General features: G+C 38.9%; 1 protein-coding gene across 1 annotated transcript in view; it reads right to left on the reverse strand.

Annotated features, from left to right (window-relative positions):
• Window positions 1–22,501, reverse strand: part of DTNBP1 (dystrobrevin binding protein 1) — a 118,571-nt gene that overhangs the window by 47,161 nt on the left and 48,909 nt on the right. Inside the window, exon 7 of the mRNA XM_061195752.1 lies at window positions 18,487–18,509. Coding sequence (XP_061051735.1) covers window positions 18,487–18,509 — 23 coding nt within the window. The remainder of the gene's footprint in view (window positions 1–18,486; window positions 18,510–22,501) is intronic.

Here is a 22,501-nt window from a genome sequence, read left to right on the forward strand (position 1 = left end):
AAAGGAAAAAGGCTAACCTCCTTTGCATGACATGTGAGCTGTGTGGCATGTGTTCCCTGCCTACGCCTCAACTTCACCCCTTCACTACTTCACACACACATCATATGCTCCGGCACTAACTAATTGTTCGTAGTCATCTCATTGAACAAGAAGTTAAATTTTAACTTGTACTCTTCTTTTTTTTTAACATCTTTATTGGAGTATAATTGCTTTACAATGGTGTGTTAGTTTCTGCTGTATAACAAAGTGAATCAGCTATACATATACATATACATATATCCCCATATCCCCTCCCTCTGGCATCTTCCTCCCACCCCTCTAGGTGGACACAAAGCACCGAGCTGATCTCCCTGTGCTATGCGGCTGCTTCCTACCAGCTATCTATTTTACATTTGGTAGTGTATATATGTCCATGCCACTCTCTCACTTCGTCCCAGCTTACCCTTCCCCCTCCCCATGTCCTCAAGTCCATTCTCTATGTCTCTATTCCTGTCTTGCCCCTAGGTTCTTCAGAACATTTTTTTTTTCTTTTTAACATTGCATATATATGTGTTAGCATACAGTATTTGTTTTTCTCTTTCTGACCTACTTCATTCTGTATGACAGACTCTAGGTCCAACCACCTCACTACAAATAACTCAATTTCGTTTCTTTTTATGGTTAATATTCCATTGTATATATGTGCCACATCTTCTTTATCCATTCATCTGTCGATGGACACTTAGGTTGCTTCCATGTCCTGGCTATTGTAAATAGTGCTGCAATGAACATTGTGGTACATAACTCTTTTTGAATTATGGTTTTCTCAGGGTATACGCCCAGTAGTGGGATTGCTGTGTCATATGGTAGTTCTATTTTTAGTTTTATAAGGAACCTCCAAAGTGTTCTGCATAGTGGCTGTATTAATTTACATAACCACCAACAGTGCAAGAGCATTCCCTTTTCTCCACACCCTCTCCAGCATTTATTGTTTGTAGATTTTTTGATAATGGCCATTCTGACCGGTGTGAGGTGATACCTCATTGTAGTTCTGATTTGCATTTCTCTAATGATTAGTGATGTTGAGCATCCTTTCATGTGTTTGTTGGGAATCTATATATCTTCTTTGGAGAAATGTCGATTTAGGTCTTCGGCCCACTTTTGGATTGGGTTGTTTGTTTTTTTGATATTGAGCTGCATGAGCTGCTTGTATATTTTGGAGATTAATCCTTTGTCAGTTGCTTCATTTGCAAATATTTTCTCCCATTCTGAGGGTTGTCTTTTAGCCTTGTTTATGGTTTCCTTTGCTGTGCAAAAGCTTTGAAGTTTCATTAGGTCCCATTTGTTTATTTTTGTTTTTATTTCCATTTCTCTAGGAAGGAGGTGGGTCAAAAAGGATCTTGCTGTGATGTACGTCATAGAGTGTTCTTCCTATGTTTTCCTCTAAGAGTTTTACAGTGTCTGGCCTTACATTTAGGTCTTTAATCCATTTTGAGTTTATTTTTGTGTATGGTGTTAGGAAGTGTTCTAATTTCATTCTTTTACATGTAGCTGTCCAGTTTTCCCAGCACCACTTATTGAAGAGGCTGTCTTTTCTCCATTGTATATCCTTGCCTCCTTTATCAAAGATAAGGTGACCATATGTGTGTGGGTTTATCTCTGGGCTTTCTATCCTGTTCCATTGATCTATATTTCTATTTCTGTGCCAGTACCATACTGTATTGATTACTGTAGCTTTGTAGTATAGTCTGAAGTCAGGGAGCCTGATTCCTCCAGCTCTGTTTTTCTTTCTCAAGATTGCTCTGGCTATTCGGGGTCTTTTGTGTTTCCATACAAATTGTGAATTTTTTTGTTCTAGTTCTGTGAAAAATGCCATTGGTAGTTTGATAGGGATTGCACTGAATCTGTAGATTGCTTTGGGTAGTATAGTCATTTTCACAATATTGATTCTTCCAATCCAAGAACATGGTATATCTCTCCATCTGTTTCTATCATGTTTAATTTCTTTCATCAGTGTCTTACAGTTTTCTGCATACAGGTCTTTTGTCTCCTTAGGTAGGTTTATTCCTAGGTATTTTATTCTTTTTATTGCAGTGGTAAATGGGAGTGTTTCCTTAATTTCTCTTTCAGATTTTTCATCATTAGTGTATAGGAATGCAAGAGATTTCTGTGCATTAATTTTGTATCCTGTTACTTTAACAAATTCATTGATTAGCTCTAGTAGTTTTCTGGTAGCATCTTTAGGATTCTCTACATATAGTATCATGTCATCTGCAAACAGTGACAGTTTTACTTCTTCTTTTCCAATTTGTATTCCTTTTATTTCTTTTTCTTCTCTGATTGCTGTGGCTAAAACTTCCAAAACTATGTTGAATAACAGTGGTGAGAGTGGGCAACCTTGTCCTGTTCCTGATCTTAGTGGAAATGGTTTCAGTTTTTCACCACTGAGAAAGATGTTGGCTGTGGGTTTTTCATACATGGCCTTTATTATGTTGAGGTAAGTTCCCTCTATGCCTACTTTCTGGAGGGTTTTTATCACAGATGGGTGTTGAATCTTGTGAAAAGCTTTTTCAGCATCTACTGAGATGATCATATGGTTTTTCTCCTTCAATTTGTTAATATGGTGTATCACATTGATTGATTTGCGTATATTGAAGAATCCTTGCACTCCTGGGATAAACCCCACTTGATCATGGTGTATGATCCTTTTAATGTGCTGTTGGATTCTGTTCACTAGTATTTTGTTAAGGATTTTTGCATCTATGTTCATCAGTGATATTGGCCTGTAGTTTTCTATTTTTGTGTCATCTTTGTCTGGTTTTGGTATCAGGGTGATGGTGGCCTCGTAGAATGAATTTGGGAGTGTTCCTTCCTCTGCTATATTTTGGAAGAACTTGAGAAGGATAGGTGTTAGCTCTTCTCTCAGTGTTTCATAGAATTCGCCTGTGAAGCCATCTGGTCCTGGGCTTTTGTTTGTTGGAAGATTTTTAATCACAGTTTCAATTTCAATGCTTGTGATTGGTCTGTTTATATTTTCTATTTCTTCCTGGTTCAGTCTCAGAAGGTTGTGCTTTTCTAAGAATTTGCCCATTTCTTCCAGGTTGTCCATTTTATTGGCATATAGTTGCTTGTAGTAATCTCTCATGGTCCTTTGTATTTCTGCAGTGTCACTTGTTACTTCTTTTTCATTTCTATTGATTTGAATCTTCTCCCTTTTTTTCTTGATGAGTCTGGCTAATGGTTTATCGATTTTGTTTATCTTCTCAAAGAACCAGCTTTTAGTTTTATTGATCTTTGCTATCATTTCCTTCATTTCTTTTTCATTTATTTCTGATCTGACCTTTATGATTACGTTCCTTCTGCTAACCCTGGGGGTTTTTTGTTCTTCTTTCTCTAATTCCTTTAGGTGTAAGGTTAGGTTGTTTATCTGAGATGTTTCTTGTTTCCTGAGGTAGGATTGTATTGCTATAAACTTCCCTCTTAGAACTGCTTTTGCTGCATCCCATAGATTTTTGGGTCGTCGTGTTTTCATTGTCATTTGTTTCTAGGTATTTTTTTGATTTCCTCTTTGATTTCTTCAGTGATCTCTTGGTTATTTAGTAGTGTACTGTTTAGCCTCCATGTGTTTGTGTTTCTTTACATATTTTTTCCTGTAATTGATATCTAGTCTCATAGTGTTGTGGTTGGAAAAGATACTTGATAAGATTTCAATTTTCTTAAATTTACCAAGGCTTGATTTGTGACCCAAGATATGATCTATCCTGGAGAATGTCCCATGAGCACTTGAGAAGAAAGTGTATTCTGTTGTTTTTGGATGGAATGTCCTATAAGTATCAATTAAGTCCATCTTGTTTAATGTATCATTTAAAGCTTGTTTTTCCTTATTTACTTTCATTTTGGATGATCTGCCCATTGGTGAAAGTAGGGTGTTAAAGTCCCCTACTATGATTGTGTTACTGTCGATTTCCCCTTTTATGGCTGTTAGCATTTGCCTTATGTATTGAGGTGCTCCTATGTTGGGTGCATAAGTATTTACAATTGTTATATCTTTTTCTTGGATTGACCCCTTGATTGTTATGTAGTGTCTCTGTCTCCTGTAATAGTCTTTATTTTAAAGTCTGTTTTGTCTGATATGAGAATTGCTACTCCAGCTTTCTTCTGATTTCCATTTGCATGGAATATCATTTACCATCCCCTCACTTTCAGTCTGTATGTGTCCCTAGGTCTGAAGTGGGTCTCTTGTAGACAGCATATATACAGGTCTTGTTTTTGTATCCATTCAGCCACTGTGTCTTTTGGTTGGAGCATTTAATCAATTTACATTTAAGGTAGTTATTGATATGTATGTTCCTATTACTATTTTCTTAATTGTTTTGGGTTTGTTTTTGTAGGTCTTTTCCTTCTTTTGTGTTTCCTGCCTAGAGAAGTTCCTTTAGCATTTGTTGTAAAGCTGGTTTGGTGGTGCTGAATTCTCTTAACTTTTGCTTGTCTGTAAAGGTTTAAATTTCTCCATCGAATCTGAATGAGATCCTTGGCTCGGTAATCTTGGTTGTAGGTTTTTCCCTTTCATCACTTTAAATATGTTCTGCCACACCCTTCTGGCTTGCAGAGTTTCTGCTGAAGGATCAGCTGTTAACCTTATGGGGATTCCCTTGTATGTTATTTGTTGCTTTTCCCTTGCTGCTTTTAATATTTTTTCTTTGTATGAAATTTTTGATAGTTTGATTAATATGTGTCTTGGTGTGTTTCTCCTTGTATTTATCCTGTATGGGACTCTCTGCGCTTCCTGGACTTGATTGACTATTTCCTTTCCCATATTAGGGAAGTTTTCAACTATAATTTCTTGAAATATTTTCTCAGTCCCTTTCTATTTCTCTTCTTCTTCTGGGACCCCTATAATTCGAAACCTGGTGCATTTAATGTTGCCCCAGAGGTCTCTGAGACTGTCCTCGATTCTTTTCATTCTTTTTTCTTTATTCTGCTCTGCAGTAGTTATTTCCACTATTTTATCTTCCAGGTCACTTATCCATTCCTCTGCCTCAGTTATTCTGCTATCGATTCCTTCTAGAGAATTTTTAATTTCATTTATTGTGTTGTTCAGCATTGTTTGTTTGCTCTTTAGTTCTTCTAGGTCCTTGTTAAACGTTTCTTGTATTTTCTCCATTCTATTTCCAAGATTTTGGATCATCTTTACTATCATTACTCTGAATTCTTTTTCAGGTAGGCTGCCTATTTCCTCTTCATTTGTTTGGTCTAGTGGGTTTTTACCTTGCTCCTTCATCTGCTGTGTATTCTGTCTTCTCATTTTGCTTAACTTACTGTGTTTGGGGTCTCCTTTACGCAGGCTGCAGGTTCGTAATTCCCGTGGTTTTTGGTGTCTGCCCCCAGTGGGTAAGGTTGGTTCAGTGGGTTGTGTAGCCTTCCTGGTGGAGGGGACTGGTGCCTGTGTTCTGGTGGATGAGGCTGGACCTTGTCTTTCTGGTGGGCAGGTCCACGTCTGGTGGTGTGTTTTGGGGTGTCTGTGACCTTATTATGGTTTTTAGCAGCCTCTCTGCTAATGGGTGGGGCTGTGTTTCTGTCTTGCTAGTTGTTTAGCATGGGGTGTCCAGCATTGGAGCTTGCTGGTCATTGAGTGGAGCTGTGTCTTAGCGTTGAGATGGAGAACTCTGGGAGAGCTCTCGATAACTGATATTACATGGGGCCAGGAGGTCTCTGGTGGACCAGTGTCCTGAACTCAGCTCTCCCACCTCAGAGGCTCAGGCCTGACACCTGGCCAGAGCACCAAGACCCTGTCAGCCACATGGCTCAGAAGAAAAGGGAGGGGGAAAAAAAAAAAAAAAAGAAAAAGAAAAAAAAATAGTTATTAAAAAATATATTATTAAAATTTTTAAAAAGTAATAAAAAAGGAAAGAACAACCAAACCAATAAACAAATCCACCAATGATAACAAGCGCTAAAAACTCTACTAAAAAGCCAAAAACAAAAAACAAAAAAAAACCCAGACAGAACCCTAGGACAAATGGTAAAAGCAAACCTACAGACAAAAATCACACAAAGAAGCATACATATACACACTCACAAAGAGAGAAAAAGGGAAAAAAAAAAAAAATATATATATATATATATATAAAAGTAAAGGAAGAGAGCAACCAAATCAATAAACAAATCTACCAATGATAATAAGCTCTAAATACTAAACTGAGATAAACATAAAACCAGAAACAAATTAGATGCAGAAAGGAAACCCAAGTCTACAGTTGCTCCCAAAGTCCACCTCCTCAATTTGGGATGATTCCTTGTCTATTCAGGTATTCCACAGATGCAGGGTACATCAAGTTGATTGTGGAGATTTAATCCGCTGCTCCTGAGGCTGCTGGGAGAGATTTCCCTTTCTCTTCTTTGTTCGCACAGCTCCTGGGGTTCAGCTGTGGATTTGGCCCCGCCTCTGCATGTTAGGTCACCCTCTGGTGTCTTTTGCGAAGTCTGAGTTCTTCTGCCAGCGTTCAGTAAGTGTTCTGTACAAGTTGTTCCACATGTAGATATATTTTGGATGTATTTGTGGGGAGGAAGGTGATCTCCACGTCTTACTCCTCCACCATTTTGAAGGTCTCCCCCTTAACTTGTATTCTTGAAATAAAATAAACATCTCTGCATCTTTGCAATTGTTCTTTCTTCTTCCTGGAATGTCCTTATTACCCTTTTCTGCCAGGTCAGCACTCAAGTGCCTCTCTCTAAATAGTTCATTACTCCTGCCTTAGTGTGCTTATTTTTATTTTAATATTTTTTACATTGTATTAAAATTATATATTTGCCTTTCTATCCTATAAGCTTTGCCACAGTGCTTTTAGCTCCTTGAGGACAGAGGACAGTTGTCTTACCCAACCTGAGTCTCCATTACCTAAATATTGCCAAATGGCAGCTGAAGAGTTTTGTCTTACATGTTAAGCTAACTCTTTGAGTTGAACCAACACATTCTACCCAAGTTTACCATCTATCTATTACATCCAAATTTGTGACATGCTATGGTTGCCAAGCCAACAGTACACATAATCCATACCCAAGTCATCCAAACAAGTGAGGCTCCTAATGGTCTCAGAATTCTCCAATTCAGACAATCTCGTTAATTTTATTTCTTCTTTTTAACACAAATTTAGCCATGATTATCACTGGGAACTGTTCCACCTCAAAGATCTCAAACTGAAATTCTTTCTTTGACCACAAGATCCACCTCAACGACCAAAGTGTTTTTCACCTTTAGGGCGTACGCCATCCCCAGTACCTTGTATCTTGCTTATTTTACTGGTCTCATCAGGACTCTCTTTTCTGGCCTGAATTCCATGGCCAATCATTTTAATCATGATCTCATTAGCACCCAAGATTACCATGATCTGCTGAGCCACCATATATGCTCTTTAATTCCCAGCTTTGTGTTAACCAAAGCATATTTGTTTTGGTTTATATTTCTACTTCTGAGCCTAGCCTTGCAAATTCAGACTACCTCCGTACACAGATTCTTTCTCCCGTATTACCTGCCAGCCTTTCCTCCTCTAAGGTCTCAGAGAAAGAGATGTCCTGGATCCTCTACAAGGATAATCTATCTGGATATTTTTCCCCATCTTCTCTAGATCTTAATCAACTCCTTAACATCTTCAACTTCACCTTCTCCCCTGACCTTGATCCTGATTCTATCTCAAGTGACCTTTTCATTTCTTTCCTAATTTCTCGTGTACTTCTGATTTACAATCTGGATTCTCCCTTTACAAATAGCTCTGTCAGGTCACCAGTTGTCTATTCATCCCCATCCTGCTCAACTTTTTTGCATTACTTATAGCACTGATAACCACTTCTAGTTTAAACTTTCTCCTCTCTGGACTTCCTGTCACTGAACTGTCTTGGTCTTCCACCAGTTTTGATGACCACTCTGGCCCTGTCTCCTTCATTGGCTCCACTTCCCAGAGCTAAGCCTTAAATGTGATCACACTGTATCAGGCTGGTCTTACCTGCCTTTCCCCACATATTCTCATGGTGATCCACCCACTGTGATAGTGATAACCCCTAAATCCTGGCATGTTTTCACACTGTCAGTCACATTTCTGACACGGTTGGGTAATGTTGTATTGAGGAGGAGATTACAGTGGATGTCCTCTTATATGATACAACTGGATCCCATGTTGGTCATTTAATTTTTCAAAAGGCAGTTAATATAGGAATCCATTAAAAACCACTTTAATTTAAAATATAACCATACTTTTTCCTCTGAATTCTTTGAGTATAGATCAACTTGTTGAAAAAAATCCTTGTATAAGCCACCTATACTGCACTGGATAAAATTTCCAGCCTATTTTTAAAAGCAGAGCAGGAATTTAAGACCTGTGAAGCAATCTGTGCATAGAACCTTTCAGAATATTTATTATTTTCCCCCAAGTCTTTTCTAATTCCTAATTATACATTTTGCAGCAATTTTTAAAAGCTATTTACCTATATTAAGTCTTCCAAAGCAGTCAACTTAATTTTCTTACAAACAGTTATCCTTAACGCTGAGGTTTCATCATTTTACCTGATATTTAATTAAACTGCATATTAAGGGTGTGGGGAAAAGGGAACCCTCCTACACTGTTGGTGGGAATGTAAATTGGTACAACCACTATGGAAAACAGTATGGAGGTTCCCTAAAAAACTAAGAATAGAACTACCATACGATCCAGCAATCCCACTCCTGGGCATATACCCAGAGAAAACCATAATCTGAAAAGATACATGCACCCCAATGTTCACTGCAGCACTATTTACAACAGCCAAGACATGGAAGCAACCTAAATGTCCATCGACAGAGGAATGGATAAAGACGATGTGGTACATATATACAGTGGAATATTACTCAGCCATAAAAAAATGAAATAATGCCATTTGCAGCAACATGGATGGACCTAGAGATTATCATACTAAGTAAAGTAAGTCAGACAGAGAAAGACAAATATCATATGATATCACTCATATGTGGAATCTAATTTTAAAAATGATACAAATGAACTCATTTACAAAACAGAAACAGACTTACAGATATCGAAAACAAACTTATGGTTACCAAAGGGGAAACATGGAGGGGTGGGGAGGGACGATAAATCAGGAGCTTGTGATGAACATACACACACTACTACACATAAGATAGATGACCAACAAGGACCTGCTGTATAACACAGGGAACTCTACTCAATATTCTGTGATAACCTATATGAGAAAAGAATCTAAAAATGAATGAAAATATGTATGCGTAAAACTGAATTATCTTGCTATACCCCAGAAACTAACACAATATTGTAAATCAACTATACTCCAGTAAAGCTAAAATTAAAAAAAAAAACCTGCACATTACAATAACAAGGGTAAATGAATTTGGGAACAAACAATTCACTCTGGGTAGAAATGAAAGTATTTGGCTGTAGTGGTGAGTAGCCTATCAGCCACGAGCATTCAGCATGCTGTGGTATCAGTCAGTGTGTTTTACAGAGAAAATGGAGACTGACGGTTAATTTGGTAAGGCACAAAAGTGAAAGAAAAAGAACAAGTTCGCATATTAAAGCCATGTTAAGTTGGGAATGTTATGGAGATAAGAACAGTAACCAAGCCTAGATGTCCTCACCTCTACTCTTTTCAGTGCCACGATATTTCTAGACTTATACTTAAGAGTGATTAAGATTCATATATGAAATGACAATGTATTTTAAAAATTAAACTGGAAAAATGATGAAAATCCCTAAATAACAGACACATCTATTCGTGGCCAATTTCCTATGTCTTTAAGGACTGCGAAAAACTTACCTACTCTACATGTAGTTACAATGATGGTGTTCCTTCCCCACTGAAAATAAAAAATTAAGACTTTTAAGATCCTACCCACCTTTTTATATTGTAATAATGTTCAAGCGACTATCAATAAAGAGTTTAAATGAATGCAGTACTTGGGGGAACAGAGAAAACCTTCCTGTTGCCAATATTTTAAAAAACAAATAATAAACAATTAGTTTCAATAATACTGTAGAGATTTGCTAAGTATTTCACAAGTGCAAGGTGAACTTAACTCATTAACCTCAATGGAGTACAGAAGGAAGAACCCAGAACTCAGTGGATCATACTGATCTACGTTACTAACTTTGAGGGTTACTAATTTTGCCTTTTTGTCTCCCAAAGTTAGCTCTTCCCCAACTTAGCAAAAAGCTTCTAAATATAACTACAAGTGGAATAAAACAATTGGAGGAAGTAAAACCTTTTGTTTTCCTGCAACATATAAAGGAAAAACAAAGGCAAAAGCAATGTTCAAAAAACAAGCAATTGTTATAATATGTTTGAATGAATTCTTTTCCTCCACTAATGTCTTAGAAGAGCAGTTATATTTCTTTTTTTCTTATTAGACGCTATTCACGCTTTTGAAATATTAGCAAAACACTCAAGAGGCAGAGCTTGGTTCAAGATGGCAGAGTAGAAGGACCTGCTCTCACTCCCTCTTGCGAGAACACCGGAATCACAACTAACTGCTGAACAATCATTGACAGGAAGACACTGGAACTCACAAAAAAAGATACCCTACATCCAAAGACAAAGGAGAAGCCACAATGAGATGGTAGGAGGGGTGCAATCACAATAAAATCAAATCCCATAACTGCTGGGTGGGTGACTCACAGACTGGCGAACACTTATACCACAGAAGTCCACCCACTGGAATGAAGGTTCTGAGCCCCACGTCAGGCTTCCCAACCTGCGGGTCCGGCAAAGGGAGGAGGAATTCCTAGAGGATCAGACTTTGAAGGCTAGCAGGATTTGATTGCAGGACTTCGACAGGACTGGGGGAAACAGAGACTTCACTCTTGGAGGGCACACACAAAGTAGTGTGAGCATCGGGACCCAGGGGAAGGAGCAGTGACCCCATAGGAGACTGAACCAGACCTACCTGCTAGTGTTGGAGGGTCTCCTGCAGAGGTGGGGGGTGGCTGTGGCTCACCGTGAGGACAAGGACACTGGCGGCGGAAGTTCTTGGAAGTACTCCTTGGCGTGAGCCCTCCTGGAGTCTGCCATTAGCCTCACCAAAGAACCCGGGTATGCTCCAGTGTTGGGTCACCTCAGGCCAAACAACCAACAGGGAGGGAACCCAGGCCCACCCATCAGCAGACAAGCAGATTAAAGTTTTACTGAGCTCTGCCCACCAGAGCAACAGCCAGCTCTACCCACCACCAGTCCCTCCGATCAGGAAACTTGCTTAAGCCTCTTAGATAGCCTCATCCACCAGAGGGAAGACAGCAGAAGCAAGAAGAACTACAATCCTGCAGCCTGTGGAACATAAATCACATTCACAGAAAGACAGACAAGATGAAAAGGCAGAGGGCTATGTAACAGATGAAGGAATAAGATAAAACCCCAGAAAAACAACTAAATGAAGTAGAGATAGGCAACCTTCCAGAAAAAGAATTCAGAATAATGATAGTGAAGATGATCCAGGACCTCTGAAAAAGAATGGAGGCAAAGATCGAGAAGATGCAAGAAATGTTTAACAAAGACCTAGAAGAATTAAAGAACAAACAAACAGAGATGAACAATATAATAACTGAAATGAAAAATACACTAGAAGGAATCAACAACAGAATTAACTGAGGGAGAAGAATGGATAAGTGACCTGGAAGACAGAATGGTGGAATTCACTGCTGCAGAACAGAATAAAGAAAAAAGAATGAAAAGAAATGAAGACAGCCTAAGAAACCTCTGGGACAACATTAAACGCAACAACATTCGCATTATAGGGGTCCCAGAAGGAGAAGAGAGAGTGAAAGGACCCAAGAAAATATCTGAAGAGATTACAGTCGAAAACTTCCCTAACATGGGAAAGGAAATAGCCACCCAAGTCCAGGAAGTGCAGAGAGTCCCATACAGGATAAACCCAAGGAGAAACATGCCAAGACACACAGTAATCAAACTGGTAAAAATTAAAGACAAAGAAAAATTATTGAAATCAGCCAGGGAAAAACGACAAATAACATACAAGGAAACTTCCATAAGGTTAACAGCTGATTTCTCAGCAGAAACTACAAGCCAGAAGGGAGTGGCATGATATACTTAAAGTGATGAAAGGGAAGAACCTACAACCAAGATTACTCTACCCGGCAAGGATCTCATTCACATTCGATGGAGAAATCAAAAGCTTTACAGACAAGCAAAAGCTAAGAGAATTCAGCACCACCAAACCAGCTCTACAACAAATGCTAAAGGAACTTCTCTAAGTGGGAAACACAAGAGAAGGAAAGGACCTACAAAAACAAACCCAAAACAATTAAGAAAATGGTCATAGGAACATACATATCGATAACTACCTTAAACGTGAACGGATTAAATGCTCCAACCAAAAGACACAGGCTTGCTGAATGGACACAAAAACAAGACCCATATAATATGCTGTCTACAAGAGACCTACTGCAGACCTAGGGACACAGACAGACTGAAAGTGAAGGGATGGAAAAAGATATTCCATGCAAATGGAAATCAAAAGAAAGCTGGAGTAGCAATACTCATGTCAGATAAAACAGACTTTAAAATAAAGAATGTTACAAGAGACAAGGAAGGACACTACATAATGATCAAGGGATCAATCCAAGAAGAAGATGTAACAATTATAAATATATATGCACCCAACATAGGAGCACCTCAATACATAAGGCAACTGCTAACAGCTATAAAAGAGGAAAGCGACAGTAAAACAATAACAGTGGGGGACTTTAACACCTCACTTACACCAATGGACAGATCATCGAAACAGAAAATTAATAAGGAAACACAAGCTTTAAATGACACAATAGACCAGATAGATTTAATTGATATTTATAGGACATTCCATCCAAAAACAGATTACACTTTCTTCTCAAGTGCGCATGGAACATTCTCCAGGATAGATCACATCTTGGGTCACAAATCAAGCCTCAGTAAATTTAAGAAAACTGAAATCATACCAAGCATCTTTTCTGACCACAACGCTATGAGATTAGAAATCAATTACAGGGGAAAAAAACGTAAAAAACACAAACACATGGAGGTTAACACTACGTTACTAAGTAATGAAGAGATCACTGATGAAATCAAAGAGGAGATCAAAAAATACCTAGAGACAAATGACAATGAAAACACAACAATCCAAAACCTATAGGATGCAGCAAAAGCAGTTCTAAGAGGGAAGTTTATAGCTATACAAGCCTACCTCAAGAAACAAGAAAAATCTCAAATAAACAATCTAACCTTACACCTAAAGGGGCTAGAGAAAGAAGAACAAACAATACCCAAAGTTAGCAGAAGGAAAGAAATCATCAAGATCAGAGCAGAAATAAATGAAATACAAACAAAGAAAACAATAGCAAAGATCAATAAAAGTAAAAGCTGGTTCTTTGAGAAGATAAACAAAATCAATAAAGATAAACTCCTCAAATCAATAAAATTAGAAATGAAAAAGGAGAAGTTACAACAGACACCGCAGAAATACAAAGCATCCTAAGAGACTACTACAAGCAACTCTATGCCAATAAAATGGACAACCTGGAAGAAATGGACAAATCCTTAGAAAGATATAACCTTCCAAGAATGAATCAGGAAGAAATAGAAAATATGAACAGACCAATCACAAGTAATGAAATTGAAACTGTGATTAAAAATCTTCCAACAAACAAAAGTCCAGGACCAGATGGCTTCACAGGTGAATTCTATCAAACATTTAGAGATGAGCTACCACTCATCCTTCTCAAACGCTTCAAAAAATTGCAGAGGAAGGAACACTCCCAAACTCATTCTATGAGGCCACCATCACCCTGATACCAAGACCAGACAAAGATACTACAAAAAAAGAAAATTACAGACCAATATCACTGATGAATATAGATGCAAAAATCCACAACAAAATACTAGCAAACAGAAGCCAACAACACATTAAAAGGGTTATACACCATGATCAAGTGGGATTTATCCCAGGGATGCAATGATTCTTCAATATACGCAAATAAATCAATGTGATAAACCAATATTAACAAATTCAAGAATAAAAACCATATGATCATCTCCATAGATGCAGAAAAAGCTTTTGACAAAATTCAACACCCATTTATGATAAAAACTCTCCAGAAAGTGGGCATAGAGGGAACCTACCTCAACATAATAAAGGCCATATACGACAAACCCACAGCAAACATCATCCTCAATGGTGAGAAACTGAAAGCATTTCCTCTAAGATCAGGAACAGGACAAGGATGTCCACTCTCACCACTATTATCCAACATAGTTTTGGAAGTCCTAGCCACGGCAATCAGAGAAGAAAAAGAAATAAAAGGAATACAAATTGGAAAAGAAGAAGTAAAACTGTCACTGTTTGCAGATGACATGATACTTACTATACATAGAGAATCCTAAAAATGCTACCAGAAAACTACTAGAGCTAATCAATGAATTTGGTGAAGTTGCAGGATACAAAATTAATGCACAGAAATCTCTTGCATTCCTATACACTAATGATGAAAAATCTGAAAGAGAAATTAAGGAAACACTCCCATTTACCATTGCAACAAAAAAGAATAAAATACCTAGGAATAAACCTACCTAGGGAGACAAAAGGCCTGTATGCAGAAAACTATAAGACACTGATGAAAGAAATTAAGGATGATACCAACAGATGGAGAGATATACCATGTTCTTGGATTGGAAGAATCAATATTGTGAAAATGACTACACTACCCAAAGCAATCTACAGATTCAGTGCAATCCCTATCAAACTACCAATGGCATTTTTTACAGAACTAGAACAAAAAATTCTTAAAATTTGTATGGAGACACAAAAGACCCCGAATAGCCAAAGCAGTCTTGAGGGAAAAAAACGGAGCTGGAGGAATGAGACGCCCTGACTACAGACTATATTACAAAGTTACAGTAATCAAGACAATATAGTACTGGCACAAAAACAGAAATATAGGTCAATGAAACAAGACAGAAAGCCCAGAGATAAACCCACACAACTATGGTCAACTAATCTATGACAAAGGAGGCAAGGATATACAATGGAGAAAAGACAGTCTCTTCAATAAGTGGTGCTGGGAAAACTGGACAGCTACATGTAAAAGAATGAAATTAGAACACTCCCTAACACCATACACAAAATTAAACTCAAAATGGATTAGAGACCTAAGTGTAAGACCGGACACTATAAAACTCTTAGAGGAAAACATAGGAAGAACACTCTTTGACATAAATCACAGCAAGATCTTTTTTCATCCACCTCTTAGAGTAATGGAAATAAAAACAAAAACAAACAAATGGGACCTAATGAAACTTCAAAGCTCTTGCACAGCAAAGGAAACCATAAACAAGACGAAAAGACACCCCTCAGAATGGGAGAAAATATTTGCAAACGAATCAACGGACAAAGGATTAATCTCCAAAATATATAAACAGCTCATGCAGCTCAATATTAAAGAAACAAACAACCCAATCCAAAAATGGGCAGAAGACCTAAATAGACATTTCTCCAAAGAAGACATACAGATGGCCAAGAAGCACATGAAAAGATGCTCAACATCACTAATTATTAGAGAAATGCAAATCAAAACTACAATGAGGTATCACCTCACACCAGTTAGAACGGGCATCATCAGAAAATCTACAAACGACAAATGCTGGAGAGGGTGTGGAGAAAAGGGAACCCTCTTGCACTGGTGGTGGGAATGTAAATTGATACAGCCACTATGGAGAACAGTATGGAGGTTCCTTAAAAAACTGAAAGTAGAATTACCATATGATCCAGCAATCCCAGTACTGGGCATATACCCAGAGAAAACCATAATTCAAAAAGACATATGCACCCCAATGTTCATTGCAGCACTATTTACCATAGCCAGGTCATGGAAGCAACCTAAATGCCCATCGACAGACGAATGGATAAAGAAGATGTGGTACATATATACAATGGAATATTACTCAGCCATAAAAAGGAACGAAACTGGGTCATTTGTAGAGACGTCGGTGGACCTAGAGACTGTCATACAGAGTGAAGTAAGTCAGAGAAAAACAAATATTGCATATTTACGCATATATGTGGAACCTACAAAAATGGTACAGATGAACCGGTTTGCAGGGCAGAAATTGAGACACAGATGTAGAGAACAAACGTATGGACACTAAGGGGGGAAAGCCGTGGAGGGGTGGGGGTGGCGGTGTGATGAATTGTGCGATTGGGATTGACATGTATACACTGATGTGTATAAAATGGATGACTAATAAGAACCTGCTGTATAAAAAAATAAATAAAATTCAAAAATTAAAAGAAAAACACTCAAGAGGAAAGAATTTTCAATGAATATTAGTTCTTTAAAAAACTAGATATGATACAATAATCAGTTTAGGGTTTGTTCAAATTTGAGAGCTTTAATTGGCCTGTGGGTGGGTTGGATGTGCTGTTAAATATTGTGCATAATTAGGGATGTGTGTATAAACAAGATATTTTAGCATAAATTGAATTATTCTATCAGGTAATATGTAACACTATCTAACCTTTTGCAAACTGCTGGTCTCCTTGTTTTCTGTGAATACTGTCATACAAAAAAAAAAATGCCTCAGTACTGAGATGCAAGCAAAGTTGACATTTTGCATAATCTGTGTCCCTGCCTGCCTTTTAATATTAACTTGCTTTTTTTCTTCTCCTAACATGATATAAGAAGATGCTAGTAGACTAAAAGAAAAGAAGGAGAGGGAAAATAATATTTTATGAGGATTTCAAATCTTATTTTAAACCAGTGAGGAAAAATAATGTACATGAGTTGTGGTTCACAAATTGATTAAGAATAATGGTGTAGCCATGATAATACGTCACATGATCATTTAACATGGCCCTCAACAAACTGGCCATGAACTTAATCATTTACTTTAACTGTAGTCAGTCAAACAGAAACTCAGCCAAAACAAGTCTGTCTGATTATAGTCATAGTAGGAATAAGCCTTTATACCTTTTACCTTGCGGGTTACTTATTTTCTCTAACACATCCAAATAAATCATACACATGAACAATTCAACTGTAAATAATATACTGGAAAATCTTTAACCAGTAACTCTAAAAGTCAATACTAGCTTATATATGAAACATAATAAGCAATAATTCAAAGTCTTCTTGGTTACTGAAATTCTCTGAGAAAAGAAATTTCACTACTCAATTGCTAACGAGTAATTGAAAAGTGGCGAATTGGAAGGGCTTTGAGCTGTTGGAAAGTTTGTGGTTTTCCCTATTTTTCACAAGTGTTTCCCCATAACCAGTAAGGGTCAACGTGGCCAAGAATGATTCTTCAGTGCCCACCTAAAATAGTTCCCTAAAATTAAAAAGCAATGCTGGGCACTTTTAGTATCTCAGAATATAGTTCATCAAAGCTTCATTAAAGCTTGTAATTTTACAGATTGAGAAACTAAGGCTAAAAAAGATAGAGAGACTTATCCAAAGTTACAAGATGGTGGCAGAGCATGACCCAGCACTGAAAACCTCGCAGGAGGTTCATGTGACTCTGGGTCAACTGCAGGGCCACCTCTCTGCCTTTATCACCACAGCCTCTCCGTGTGGCCCAGGCTCAGCACAACAGAAACCAGAATCTTCTTAAATTATGATTCTCTGGGACTTCCCTGGTGGTCTAGTGGCTAAGACTCCACGCTCCCAATGCAGGGGGCCCGGGTTCAATCCCTGGTCAGGGAACTAGATCCCGCATGCCACAACTAAGAGTCCACATACTGCAACTAAAGATCCTGTGTGCCACAACTAAGATCTGACCCCGCACAGCCAAATAATAAATAAATAAATGTTTAAAAAAAAAAAAAACCCAGGGACTTCCCTGGTGGCACACTGGATAAGAATCCGCCTGCCAATGCAGGGGACACGGGTTCGATCCCCGGTCTGGGAAGATCCCACATGCTGCGGAGCAACAAAGCCCCGTACACCACCACTACTGAGCGTGCGCTCTAGAGCCCACGAGCCACAACTACTGAAGCCCACGTGCCTAGAGCCCGTGCTCCACAACAAGAGAAGCCACTGCAATGAGAAGCCCGCACACCGCAACGAAGAGTAGCCCCCCTCGCTGCACCTAGAGAAAGCCCGCGTGCAGCAACAAAGACCCAACACAGCCAAAAATAAATAAATAAATTTATAAAAAACAAAAAACAAAAACCCAAAACACTATGATTCTCAACAACCTCAAAGTTAGTGCCGTGTCTCCTAGCATATTACTTATAATGTCATTAGCAGAAACTCTCACTTCGTACATGTGTTACAGCTAAAAAAGAATATCAAAACCACTTGTGATTAAATAAAATTTACGAAAACAGTATTAAGCAAACTTTTATTTTCTGATGTAAATTGTCTGATTTAAAGAAAAAGGAATGCATTCTTTCATCATCGAGAGAACATCTGACATCAATTAACTGTCATCTACTTTAAAGTGAAGAATTAAACACAAAATTACCTTTGAAGGTTTCAAGTTCCTTCCTGTAGGAAAAAAAAGATATAAATTTATTAATCTATTCCCAATGGAAACTGCTCTTAGATTATAAAATTTTAAGTACTTCAAATGCCCAGAGTGGTATTTCTAGATGTTCACATGTCAATTATACTTCAGTGAAATTACCAGTACAATTAGCCTAAAGCTATTATTTTCAGTTTTTCTGCTATTACCCTATTAATGGCTCAAAAAAGTTCTACCAAAATTTAAACTGTTAGAACACTGAAACACTTATAAGAAGACATAGAGCATTTTAATGCCAGCTAGGAACCATCTAGTATATATAAGAATCAGTTTATAAAAGCACTTAACAATTTTCCCTCCACTGATAAATATTAAACAACAGATTTTTAAAATCTTTAATTAAAAATCATCCAGAATAGGAGCAGTGTTTTCCTCTTTTAAATGAAAGGGGAGAGCATATGTCAAAGGATTGAAGTCCATAGATCATCCTGACACAAAAGGGCCAAGCCTCCAGGAAATCCTCTGGTTTGTAATTTTGGCAGTGTCAATTAGCGATGCTGAAACACAAAGTTTCCTGGGGAAATGTAAAGCCAGGGAAAATAGATGAACAATCATATAACAAAACATTTTTTTTTAAATAAATCTATTTATTTATTCATTCATTCATTCATTCATTCATTTATTTATGGCTGTGTTGGGTCTTCGTTGCTGTGCATGAGCTTTCTCTAGCTGTGGCGAGCGGGGGCTACTCTTCGTTGTGGTGTGCAGGCTTCTCACTGCAGTGGCTTCTCTTGTTACACAGCATGGGCTCTAAGCACGCGGGCTTCAGTAGTTGTGGCACGCGGGCTCAGTAGTTGTGGTTCGCGGGCTCCAGAGCGCAGGCTCAGTAGTTGTGGCACATGGGCTTAGTTGCTCCACGGCATGTGGGAATCTTCCCGGACTAGGGCTCGAACCCGTGTCCCCTGCATTGGCAGGCGGATTCTAAACCACTGTGCCACCAGGAAAGTCCCCACAATACAAAACATTTTTGACAAAGAAGTCAAAAGCAAGTTTTTTTCAGGTTTTCCTTCATAATTCTGTAATTATATTTTTCTCATTATCAGTACTAATAATTTTGAGGAGGCAAATTCATTTAGTAAAGGTTTGTTATCCCACTCAAAATATGAGACGTTTATCTTTTATTTGCATGTACGTTTTACTAAAAATCTAGAGCTATTTTAGATTCTCAAGTCAGTATTCCACATTGCTAATTACAATACCGCTCATGTTCCAACACAGGTGACTACAATGAACAGCTGGCTGGTGGAACTGGGAAGCTGCCAGTGAAAAGCCAATATTCTTGTAACAGCCAAGGGAAGGTTCTCAAATCAGATGGTTATCTCACCCCTCTTTTTTTCTAAAAATACCAACTCATGATAATATTGCCCCAGCACCAGAGTTCATTAACTAAGAAAAAAGAATGTTATTTTCGATCCTATCATTAAAAAAAAAAAAGTGCAGTTGTTTCCCTTGAGCCAATAGCCCAGCTTCATTCTTAAAAGACTAGGTACAAAGTAAACATGCCTAAAACCTACTTTATACTCCAATAATGGGATGAAAGCCGAAATAGGCCTAGCGGAAAGGCAACATGTATCGTAAGAGAATATCCTGAAGAGATACCTTCAATCTACTTCTTACTGATGCCCTCGTGTGAGCAATCTCCTAAGGCCACCAAGGGGTGGACAAGATGATGGAACACTCAGTTCAATATTTTAAGAAGTAATTCTTTTCTCTCTGATAACAGTCTTTAGATACTGTCTGCCTTCCTTCTTTTAGAACATGCAGCAGTAAACAAAGTTTCAAAAAAGCACCTCCTGTTTTAAAAAGGTGAAACTTGGAGTAATGATTTCAGACATTGTTTTTCCCTTACGCTCGCCCTGAATACTAAAAACCATAAAGCGAAGAATCCAGTGTCTACCTTATTAATGAGTCATTGCCCAATTGAGGGAAGCTTTCATGTGGAGTTACCATGCCCACCTTCCAACCTTCTGGCTGCCTCATCAAAGCAATGGGAAGCTGCTATGAGAAAAAAGGAAAGGCCAGCAGGGTGCTCTCCCTAGACACCTCTGTTTACAGACTGTCATGACCCACGGCAGTTCATGAAACTTCCTTTCAGAAAGTAAGCCACTCCTGTACCCAATTCCTAAAAAAGAAGACTGGCTGAGGTAGTGGTGGTACAGATAACAGTGGTTTAAGGTAAAAATCAGTACTACGGAACTTTTAAAGAACTGATAAAGGAAATCAGTAGCACTGGAAGGCTTGAAGTTTTGTAATTTTTAGGGCAAACTCCACAATGTCAGAGGTAACAGCATCTGGAAATACAGAAGATACAAGAGAAGGGAGGGAAAGGCACATCAAGCAGAGGTAACGGTGAAAGTGAAGCCGTGGAGGCTGAACGGTGCGGGTTATCTTTAGGAAAGAACAAATAATTCAGAACAGCAGGCTGAATGAAGAGAAAGTAGTGGGAGATGAGGTTAAAGAGGTAGAGGATTCTGAGTGCCAGGCTAAAAGGATTTGGTTTTATTTTTAGCAGGAGAATAACTTGAGCAAATCTGTGCTTTGGGAAGAACATTCTAGCTGTGATGCATAGATGTACTAACAAGGGGGAGAATAAAGCAGGGAGCACTCAGGAAACTATTAGAAGAGTTTGAAGAAGAGCTAATTAGTGCCTGGAAAGGGCAACATAAGTGGCAGTGGCAGTGGCAATGGCAATGAAGAGAGGGAGTCCAATTTGAAAAACGCCACGGAGAAGACTCAACAGACCATGGCAACTGATGACATGGGCATAAGTACATAACCATGAGAGTTCTAGTCTGGATCACTGGAAGGAAAGGGAATTCGTTAACAGAAAACTTAGGAAGAGGAGCAGATTTTGGAGGGCAGTGCATGAGTTCAGTTTGGAACTTAATGAAATAATCTGGAAGGTAGGAAACCTAAGGCTGGCGATGCTGAAAGACATGACTCCCCTCCCCTGTAACCCACTCAGGGATTCAGCTCCCCCACTGCCTGTTCAGTCCTGAACCTACTCCAGCTTGGCTTCCAGACCCCACCACTGCACAGTGAGGGTCACCGGCAATCACCAAGCTGCCGAAGGCAATGCTCACTCTCAGTTTTCATCTGAATCCCTCAGCAGAATTTGATTCCTTGAGAAAGTTTTCTCTAGTTTTTCTCCTTCTCCCTCAGCTCCTTCTGCTACTTCTCTACCCCTTCCAGACGACCACTAGATGCTGGAGCTCTGCCAGCCTGGTCCTGGGCCCTCTGCGTAACTTACATTCTCTCACAAGGCAATTCATTCAGCTATGCAGCCTTAAATACCATCCACATACTGACTTCCTGATTTATACTTCCTGTCTTGATCTCTTCTTTGAGCTCCAGACGCAAATGCAACTGCCTATTTGAGAGCTCTGCTCAAAGTGGAGCAGGCTTCCCAACAATACCTGCAAGAGAGCCTGTTCGGGCTTCCCTGGTGGCACAGTGGTTAAGAATCCATCTGCCAATGCAGGAGACACAGGTTCGAGCCCTGGTCTGGGAAGATCCCACATGCCGCAGAGCAACTAAGCCCATGCGCCACAACTACTGAGCCTGTGCTCTAGAGCCCGTGAGCCACAACTACTGAGCCCGCGTGCCACAACTACTGAAGCCCGCGCGCCTAGAGGTCGTGCTCCGCAACAAGAGAAGCCACCGCAACGAGAAGCCTGCACACTGCAACGAAGAGTAGCCCTCGCTCGCCGCAACTAGAGAAAGCCCACGCACAGCAACGAAGACCCAACGGCAGCCAAAAATAAATAAAATAAATAAATTTAAAAAAAAAAAGAGCCTGTTCTTCCTTCTGTCTCCCTCATCTCAACTCATGCCATTACCAAGTTCCTCAAGCTTTGGTTTATCCATCTCCCTCCTTCGCCACATCTAATCCATCAATATATCCTATTAATTCTATCTCAAAACATATCCTGAATCCATCCATTTCTCCCCATCG

The sequence above is a fragment of the Eubalaena glacialis genome, chromosome 7 (genome assembly GCF_028564815.1).
Source record: "Eubalaena glacialis isolate mEubGla1 chromosome 7, mEubGla1.1.hap2.+ XY, whole genome shotgun sequence".
NCBI lineage: Eukaryota > Metazoa > Chordata > Mammalia > Artiodactyla > Balaenidae > Eubalaena > Eubalaena glacialis.